We start from the raw sequence: 10,319 nt of genomic DNA on the forward strand, positions 1-10,319 counted from the left end.
CATTAAGGCATCAAACTCGTTGGCTGATCTAGAGCCCGGGACTCTCTCTCAGCCTAACCTACCTCACAGGGCTGTTTTGATGATAAATGGGCATGGAGAGCCATGAACACCACTATGGGCTCCCTGGAGAGAAGGAGGGACCGAATAATTCTTTTCTTATCATCAATATTACTATTCTTGTTATTCGTTTCTTATTTATTTGTGGTTTCTTGTTTACCACCTTGAGCACACTTTTTAGTGGAAAGGCGTAACAACAACAACAATAAAATAGTAATAATAATGTTAATAATAACAATTTTAATAATAATTTAATATTAATTTTAATTTTAAATTTTTCAATCTATAAATTTATAACCTGGATGCGCTATTGGTGGTCATTTGTTTTTGAATAATAATAATAATAATAATAATAATAATAATAATAATAATAATAATAATAATAAAAACAAAACAAAAATATAATGTTGAAGATGACATGTCAGTCTGTTGCAGGCCACAGAAACAACAAAGCATTTTATGGCACCTTAAAGACTAATAGATTTATTCTGGCAAAAGTTTTCATGGACAAGAGTCCAGTTTATCTGCAGTTCGTGGATTTCTTTATATACACACACAGAAATGGGGAAAAATAGTTCGAACAGTGAGGCCGCAACACCCTAAAATGGGAAAAGTAGCATCTGTAACAATTCTGCATAAAGCTTAAGTGCAAGATAAGCACATAGTGATCATTCAGAACTGGAGTAATTGGTGACCACGCCTGAGGCTGTGGTGGGATAGGAAACCTTTGCCTTGATTCAGGCTTTAATGGATAGAATAAAACGCCCCTGATACAGTCCACTTCATCTCATGCATGAAGGGCCAGCCTGAAGTGGCAGGTTTATATATACACACATGGATTTACAGCAGCCTTCCCCAAAGTGGTGCACTTCAGATGTTTGGGACCTCAACTTCCATCAGCCCCAGCTATCATGGCCATTGGATGATGGGAGCTGGAATCCACCAACAGCTGGTTTAGAGGAAAAGCAAAAATATATATGTTGTAAACTGGAGCAAATAAGCATTGGAAGTGCCATTTTTCTTGGTAGAAAGGTGGGGTACAAATCAAAACAATCACTCCAACCCGCAGACTACACAAATAACTCTTCACACTTCTGGTGAAGTGGAGTCCCGTCCACAAAAACTTTGCACCATCCAAATGGTGGCTGTCCAAATGTTGCTGGACTGCAGTTCCCAGCATCCCTCGCCATGCGCTATGCTGGCTGGGGCTCATGGGAATTGTAGTCCAACAATATCTGGATGGCCACCAGTTGCCCGCCACTTCTTTCACCATAAGAAATGGGTTAGTCTTTCAGGTGCCAGCAAATTGGTTGTTTCACTACAACAGGCTAACAGAGCTTATCCCCTCTGGAAGTTTTTACCAAAAAAAAAGGGGGAACTCACTTCACCCCATCAAGCTGCTCTTGCAACCGCCTCCCATACAAGGGAAATGAAGAGCATGAAACTAATTTCCAGAAGTAATAAGAACAAGGAAATAAGAAATAATATCCAGTTGTACCCAGAGTAAGACAAGGGGGTTGATCCTGGCAGTGGTATATTAGATACAGACATGCAACAGGGCTGTGTGGTGTCTTCCTTGTTCCCTTGACAGCAGCTTTGCCCAAACAAATGTGACCTGTGGATGTGATGGACTACAATCCCCATAATTTGGCTGGGGATGATGGATGTTGTAGTTGAACACCTCTGGGGGTTGCTTGGTTAGAGAAGGCTGCTTCAAGGGGGAGAAAGCAGAGGAAGCAGGACAGGGGTGTGTGTTTTTAAACTACGAGTTGCGCTCTCTCTGTGCTGACCCTGCCACTCATCTTGCCCACAGTTTTAAGGACCTGGATTCCATTTTTAAAAGTTAAAATCCAAAAAGAAAAGAGGAAGAGAAGATAACTGATGTGAGCAGAAACCCAAAAGGCCACACGCTTCATTTCCCTGTCCTGGCCCAATCCGCCAAAGTTTAACTAGTGTAACCCCAGGGGATGTGGTAGTCAGTTCAAATGGCTGCGCATCTCGGTTGCATTGGTCATGTGCAGCCAGCAGTGTGCATGAGATTTAGGAGGGGGCTTCACATGCACGCACACACACATCTTGGGTCAGTTCAAGAGGCGTGTGCAAAATTTAATCCTGTGCTACACGCAAGGGGTGCCAGGGGGTGCCAAGGGGAGCAAGCCAAGACAGACAGGAAGGAGTGGGGTGCTCACAGCACCCCAACATTACACAAAACTTTTCCTTTCAGAAGAGCCCTGCTGGGTCCAATCAAGGGTCCATCTAGTCCCACATTCCATTCACACAGTATGGGAAACCCACAAGCAGGACATGAGTGCAACAGCACCCTCCTGCCCATGTTCCCCAGCAACTGGTGTACATAGGCAGACTGCCTCTGACATTGGAGGCAGCCTAGAGCCATGAGGACTAGTAGCCGTTGATAGCCTTCTCCTCCCTGAATCTGTCTAAAAGGGCTCCCAGCTGCAATGAAAAGACACTGTTTGCGGATATGATGGCCTGGCCAAAGGGCTAGAAGCACAATTCATTCCTCTTCTCTCTCAGCCTCAGCTCTTTTCCTGCACACACATCGTTTCCGCCTACCACAGCTCTTCTCTCTGCCACAGCAGGCCTCCCCACCTGGGAGCCCCTGTCCCAACGCATCTGGTGCCTTCCAGCTGTTGTGGACAACTCTCAGCGCTCCTCACCATTGGCCACACCGGCTGAGGCTGATAGGAGCTGCAGTCCAAAACACCCAAACAGGGAAGGCTGGTTTACAGCCAAGCTCTGCTCCCAAGGCACAGCAAGCGAGGTGGCACAGCTGGTTGCTGAGTCCCAGAAAACTGGCTGCAACACTCCCCTTTCTGTATCAACAACAGCCCTTCCTGGCTTGGTCATCCCAGGGCGGGGGGAAGCAGCCACTCCTGGCCAATCTTGGGTGGAGAGACTCTGAGCCCCTCTTCCAGGATCACTCTTCACCCCTTTGGGTAGCATCCAATGTCAGTCCTACTTAGAGTCGATCCACTGAAATGAATGGGACTTAGGTTAGTCATGACTAAGTTAACTCCCATTCAATTCAATGGGCCTAGCCTAAGTAGGGCTAACACTGGGCACTACCCTTTGTGTGTGCAGCCTGGATCTAGGACACACTGGATTCTAGATGTGTCAAGAGGCAGTAGAAACAATCCTAGTGTCGTTCTATTTTATGGAAGCTGCTCTGGGGAACTTTCTGGAAAGTTTGGATGGATGGATAGATAGCTGACAGACAGACAGGCCTTATCTCGCTCAAACTCACCAGCTCCACCACTTGGTGCTGAGAGGATAACCCAGAAATTCCGATTCTCCCCTTCTTTTCCCTCCAGCCTAATTTATTATAACTCCCTCCCCTCCAAAAATGCAGGAGTTCAGGCTCCCCCAGTTTAGTCCCAGAAATAGGAAGGGAACAGAGGAGTCCTAATCCCTGGCTCCTCAGGTCTCCCTTGGACGTCCAAATTCCCAAGCCTTCTACTCCGCCTATTTGAGGTTACATTGCTTGAATACCCGCCAACCCCTAATATCCAGCACCAGTAAAGACCACTCCCCATAAGAGACATTTCTTGTTCTAGAGAGAGAAGACAAAGTAGTGAGAGAGGGAGAGGGAGAGAAGAGATGGTTATTACTGGGCAGATTAAAAATATAATAGAAATAAGAAGGAAGGAAGGAAGGAAGGAAGGAAGGAAGGAAGGAAGGAAGGAAGGAAGACATACTCTCTTCCTTTCCCTTTTAGATCCAATCTGTCCTGTTGAAGCAGCATACATGGTTCACTATCCACAACACATACACACACACCCCAGTTTTGATTCTGACAACAACCCTGTGAGTTAGGTCAGTTAGGCTGAGAGGTAGCAACTCGCCCAAGGTTACCCAGCGAGCTTCATGGCTGTGCAGGGATTAGAACCCGGGTCTCCTCAGTCCTACTCTGACACGCTAACCCAGCCTCCACCAACCTGGTGCCCTCCAGATGTTTTGGACTACAACTCCCAGGATTCTTGCCCATGGGCCATGCCGATTCGGGCTGCTGCCAGTCGAAACACCCAAGATCTGGAGGGCACCCACTCAGGGGAGGCTGCTTTAATCACTGCATGCTGCCTCACACTCGCAGAAAGCCATTTGCTAGGACGACCCATTCCTCTAAACTCCAGGAGTCAGTGTGAGAGGCAAGGGATGTCCGCTCGAAGGCAGAAAGAGACCCACCCTGCCCCAGTCGCTCGCTGCCCCGCCATTCCGAAAAAGAATCACCAAGAAGAGGGCATGCAATCATTTTTCTAGGGCGGTTCTCCCCCAGCTAGTGAAAAAGGAAGAAAAAAATGACCCTAGAACAGGGGGAAGATTATGCAGTACTGCCCTGATATTTATGCCACGACAACACACAGAGACGCAAACCCACAACACACAGACGGACAAACACGCAACACAGAGGCACGCAACACAGAGGCACGCGAGCACGCGAGCACGCAACACACGGACACGCAAATGAACAACAGAGAGACACTTGCAAAGTTTCTCACTTGGCTTCAGGCAGAGAAGCTGTAGTTCTGAGTCCACTAAGCCTGTTGTGACAACAATCAGATGGGCCATCAAGGAGGCACCAACCAGCCACATGATGCCAAGTAGATGCCGGCCTCTCCCTGGGCTACAGCCAGGCTCGCCGGATGCTGCCACTCTGCTGTGCCCCTTGGCACTGCCTTGTCTACCCTCAAGCCGTAAGGAAGCATTTGAGGAACTGTTCCAAGAAGAGGCCACTCTCGGTGGGTGCTCTGGTTAGTTGTGAAAGTAGGCGGGGAGGGTTGAGCAACAGGGCAGGGCCAAACGAAGGCCCAGGGGGTGGGGCAAGTGACAGCTAGCGGGGGGGGGGAGGGGAGGGGAAATTCCCCCCTTGGCTCAGCACTTCTTTGGCTCTGTGTGTGTGTATTTCTAGCAGGCACAGATGTCAGATCTCAGGTATCAGGAGTGAGAAAGTAGACCCGAGAAAGTTATATCCAAGGTTAGTCTATGACAGCCAGGGTGGTGTAGTGGTCAGAGTGCTGGACTGGGACTGGGAGACCCGGGTTCCAGTCCCCACTCAGCCACGAAGTTCACTGGGTGGATCTGGGCCGGTCACTGGCTCTCAGCCTAACCTACCTCACAGGGTTCTAGTGAGGATAAAATGGAGAGGAGGAGGAGGTCATGTAAGCTGCCTTGGGAGGAAAAAAGGTGGGATATAAATGTAATAAATCAATTAATTAACGTACGTCCCATTCATTTCAATAGGTCTGCGCTAAGTAGGATGCAAATTGGATACAACCCAGAATACACAGTAAATAACGTGAGAAGAGCCATGCTGGATCAGACCAAGGGTCCATCTTATCTAGCTTTCTGATCACACAGTGGCCAACCAGCTGCCCACGGGAAACCCACACGTAGGACCTGAGCGCAAGGGAATCAGATTCTGCTTCCGATGTGGCTCCCCCTGCCACTCAGTCCTCCATTAGAACATAATTAGAACCACGCTGGATCAGGCCAAGGGTCCATCTAATTCAGCATTCTGTTCACACAGTGGCCAACCAGCTGTTGACCAGGGAACCACATGCAGGGCATGAGCACAACAGCACCCTCCTGCCCACGTTCCCCAGCAACGGGTGTACATAGGCTCACTGCCTCTGGTACTGGAGGTAGCACGTAGCCATCAAGACGAGTAGCCATTGGTAGCCTTCTCCTCCATGAATTGGTCCAACCCCCTTTTAAAGCCATCCAAATTGGTGGCCATCACTACATCTTGTGGAAGTGAGTTCCACTCTTCGCTGTTTGAAGTCCTTCCTTTTATCTGTCTCAAATCTCCCATCATTCATCTTCATGGGATGACCCCCATTGGGTTCTAGTATTATGAGAGAGGGAGAAAAATTTATTTATTTATTTATTGCATTTATACCCCGCCTTTGTCTCCTGATCCACTCTCTCTACATGGTGCATAGTTTTGTATACCTCTGTCACGTCTCCCTTCGCTTGCCTTTTTCCTAATCTATACTGGGGTAGACAGTCAGACTCAGGCAGACAACTACTTCCTATTTCAATCTGCTCTTTACTTAGAATCATGAGGACTGGAATCTTACTTTCATTTTTTAGCAGGAGGACCATCGCTCAATAGCAGAGAACCTGCTTTGCATGCAGAAGGGCACATATTTGATCCCCAGCATCTCCAGGTAGGGCTGGAAAAACCTCTGCTTGAAACCCTGGAGACGCTGCTAGTCAGATGGACGGAGGGTCTGACTTAGTGTAAGGCTCTTTCTGATGCTCCTATGTTGGGTGTTTTCTTTTTTTTCCAGCATACATCCGATGATGCGCAGATCTGAGAAAGCCACACGTCTGGAGGCAAGTGGATCCTAGAAGGAACACAAGTGCACTTAGGTGGCGAGGGAGCTCATCTCCCTGTCCTGTGCGAAATGGCAAGCAGCCACCGTTTTCTGGGAAGAAGGTAAAATCCTCCAACTCCTTCCCCTCCCCAGATTCACACTTCGACCTCTGGAGCCGGTGGTCTGCTCCCCCGAGCGTCTCCACTTAAAATGATCTCGGGGACTTGGCCAGCCTCTCTCAACACAGCGCCTTCCAAACACGTCGGACTCCAGGTCCCATCATCCCCCAGAATGAAATCACACCTCGATCACTCATGCTTGCAAATTGACACCGGAAGGCAGCCCTCAAAGAGTTCACCCCGGCATGCAGGTTTTAGATTGCGCACAGGCCACCCTTTCACCCGAACCAGATGGCTGCTCAACGCCTTCCTGCTCGCATGGGGGGGGGGGGAATCTTACTCAAAGATTACCTTAAGCCAACTGTACTGGGAGCAGTGGGGCAGATATACTTCACTAGCCTCAAAATGTTGTAAGCCAGCCTCGCTGCTGCATTCAGGAGCCCCTCTGCTGAGCGGGGGCCTACATACCTGCCCCAAATCCAGCCTTCGCGCTGCCTGGTAGCCGCAGGAGATCCAGGCATTCAGCCATCAGTATCGAGTTACATGTGCCAAGGGTGTGACTCAGTAGAAGGCACCCTCGGATGTTGCTATATGAATCAGCCTTTCTACAGAACCATGAGGACCGGGACCATTGTTGTTTTTTTGGGGGGGGGGGCGTAACTTCACGGTGGAGCAGCTGCTTTGCATGCAAGAAATCTCAGGTTCAACAGCCGGCTTCTTCAGGCAGGGCTGAGAAAGATCCCTGTCTGAGATGGACCGGTCTGATTCTGGACACAGTAGCTTCTTTGGTGAACTCAGAGAGATTATCTTGAGGAAGAGTCATAGCTCTGAGCTAGGGCACCTGCTTTGCCAGGCAGAAAGTCCGCAGCTTCGATCCCCCAAGTGTTTCTCCACTTAAAATGATCTCAGGGACTAGGTCAGCCATCGAGATGCTTTGGACTGCAACACCCATCAGCCCCAGCCAGCATGGCCAGTGGTCGAAGGAACGTAAGAACAGCCCTGCTGGATCAGACCAAGAGTCCATCCAGTCCAACATTCTGTTCACACAGTGGCCAGCCAGCTGTCGACAGGCAAGACACGAGCGCAACAGCACCCTCCTGCCCATGTTCTCCAGCAACTGGTGTACACAGGCATACTGCCACTGCCACTGTATACTGATACTGGCACATAACCATCACGACTAGCAGCCACTGATAGCCTTCTCCTCCTCCAGGAATTTATCTAACCCCCTTTTAAAGCCACCCAAATTGGTGGCCATCACTACATCCTGTGGAAGCAAGTTCCATAGTTTAATTATCTGCTGTGTGAAGAAACAATGGGAGTCGAAGTCCTAAACATCTGGAAGGCACCAGGTTGGGGAAGTACTAGATGATGGGAAAGACTCGGCAGGGGGGTTGATAGTGATGTCGGAGAAATCAGAATCAAATGAGTTTGGATTTCTATGAATCCAACCTGCAGATCCCACAGTGGACCAGCTTTTCCAGAGTCACATGGATTCTGTGGGCTTGCAGGCTAGTTTTTCTTTTCTTTCTTGAATTTTACGCAAATTTAGTCATAGAAAATTACGAAAAATTAAAAAACACCATCCGAAAATGTGCATTTCTCCCAAAGGCTAAAGCATGAAAATGCACGTGGGGGCGGGGGGGGGGGATTTGCACTTGGGTGAGATTTGTGCATTTTGACAAATGTTAATTTGCTCAAATTTGGGAAACTGGAAAAAAATCTGATTCCAGTAATGAGCACATGAGGGAACGAAAGGCACCTGACAATCCACGAGACACAGACAGATTTCACGAAATCCGTAAATCCCTAGGCTGTGACTCTGTTTACCAAGCCAGATCCTTGGTCCCTGTAAGGCGGTACTGTCTACACTGGCTGGAAATGACTCTCCAGGGTTCTCAGCCCTACCTGGCTGTGCCAGAGAGGGAACCTGGGACTTCCTGCATGCAAAGCAGCTGCTTTACCTCCAAGTTACAGCCCTCCCCCTCAAAAACAAAGGTTCCGGTCCCCGTGGCTCTGAAGAAAGGCTGCTTTAAACAAGAACATCGGAAGCTGCCTTCTATTAAATCAGACCCTCGGCACACGCAACTCAGTATCAACTACACAGCCCGGTAGCAGCTCTCCAGGGTTTAAGATCCCAGTATTTCCCCAGGTCTACCTGAAGATGCTGGGAATCAAACCTGGGAGCTTTTGCACGTGAAGCACCTTGTTCCTAACTTAGCATCCTACTGTCACCCCAACAAGAGGAACCGCAAACATCCTTCCTTCCTGGCACAGCTTCAAGACACACACCCCCTGCCTTTTATATGCTGTTCTTCGGCGTTGAGCGCTTCCTGCCTTGCTCATGGGGTAGCCCCTTAACTCCAGAGCTCATGAGGTAGCCCCTTCACTCGGACTCCGCTTCCCATGTAGCTCCCCCCACCACTCAGTCCTCCATTAGAACATAATTAGAGCCACGCTGGATCAGAACATGGGTCCATCTGCTCATACAGCATTCCATGTACAGCTGAACATGAGTCCAGCATTCTGTTCATACAGAGGCCAACCAGCTGTCCCAGCGGGAAGCCCACAAGCAGGATATGAATGCAACAGCACCCTCCCACCCATGTTCCCCAGCAACCGGTGTACATAAGCATACTGCCTTGGAGACTGGAGGTAGCATGTAGCCATCACAACTAGAGCCTTTTCCTCCATGAATTGGCCCAATCCCCTTTTAAAGCCATCCACAATGGTGGCCATCACTACGATTTGTGGAAGTGAGTTCCATAGTTTAACTCTGTGCTGTGTGAAGAAGCCCTTCCTTTTATCCATCCTGGATCTCCCACCAATCAGATTCATGGGAGACCCCTTTGGATTCTAGTATTATGAGCGGAAAAAATGTCTCCCTACTTTCTCCACACCAGGCATAATTTGTACACCTCTGTCATGTCTCCCCTCACTCACCTATTCTCCAAGCTAAACAATCCCAGCCGTTGCAACCATCCTTCACAGGGGAGATGCTCCAGCCCCTTGATCATTTTACTTGCCATTTTCTGCACTTCTTCCAACTCTCCTCCTGCTGCCCATGCTCAGAGACCGTCTTTCCATATATGTGTGTCTGTGGGCTTTGGCAAAGCGATGAGGTGGGGGTGGGGAGACGGCCCTGCAGGGCTCTTCAGATTCCCGCGACCCCTTCCCTTGCCCCCAACCACTGATCATTTCATGTTTTCCCAGCATTTGTGCAGTTTTTTCTCCATTCTAAATTGTCGAAATGCATCTCATAAGGCTTTGTTACCCACAGTATGAGCTTGAGGCTAAAATGTGCTGGCATTGCTGGTCCCACCCGCTTTTGTCTTTGGCCCCATCCACCACTGGAACGCCGCTGAATTCGGAAGCTGCGCATTTGGCTCTTAGGTTAAAAGAGGTTCAGCACACCTGGCATAAGTAAAAGCGGGCTATACGTGAAGCTCAGGCACCCGTGATCTTTGCTCAAAGGTAAAATATGTCACCTGGCAAATCTCTGGCCCTTTTCCTTAAAAAAAAGAAAAAAGAGAGAGCCAAGTTTCTAGCCCTCAAGGTGGCAATGTCAAAAATATGGAAAGAAACCATCTTCAGTCCTCCCCAAGGCTTCTTTCCTTTAAAAAACCAACTGCAAAATTTACCTTTCTGGCAGGGTAAGTATCACCAATCCAGTGAAAGACAGCCGGTGCCTGTAAAATGATCTAACCTGCACCAATGTTACAACCATAGTAGAAGTTGGCTTTCCATTGCGGCGGGGGGGGGGGGAGATACAACAAGTGGATGCGCATGCCCACTCCCCCGCCCT

At 48.9% G+C, this 10,319-nt stretch overlaps 1 protein-coding gene across 1 annotated transcript in view; it reads right to left on the minus strand.

The window, feature by feature from the left end:
• Positions 1-9,668, minus strand: part of IL6R (interleukin 6 receptor) — a 36,787-nt gene extending 27,119 nt beyond the window's left edge. The window contains exon 1 of the mRNA XM_084824715.1: positions 4,575-9,668. Coding sequence (XP_084680841.1) covers positions 4,575-4,668 — 94 coding nt within the window. The 5' untranslated portion in view covers positions 4,669-9,668. The remainder of the gene's footprint in view (positions 1-4,574) is intronic.
• Between the last annotated feature and the right edge of the window lie 651 nt (positions 9,669-10,319).

This window comes from Heloderma suspectum, chromosome 17, assembly GCF_057233095.1.
Source record: "Heloderma suspectum isolate Gila_16-S chromosome 17, 16-S_ref, whole genome shotgun sequence".
NCBI lineage: Eukaryota > Metazoa > Chordata > Lepidosauria > Squamata > Helodermatidae > Heloderma > Heloderma suspectum.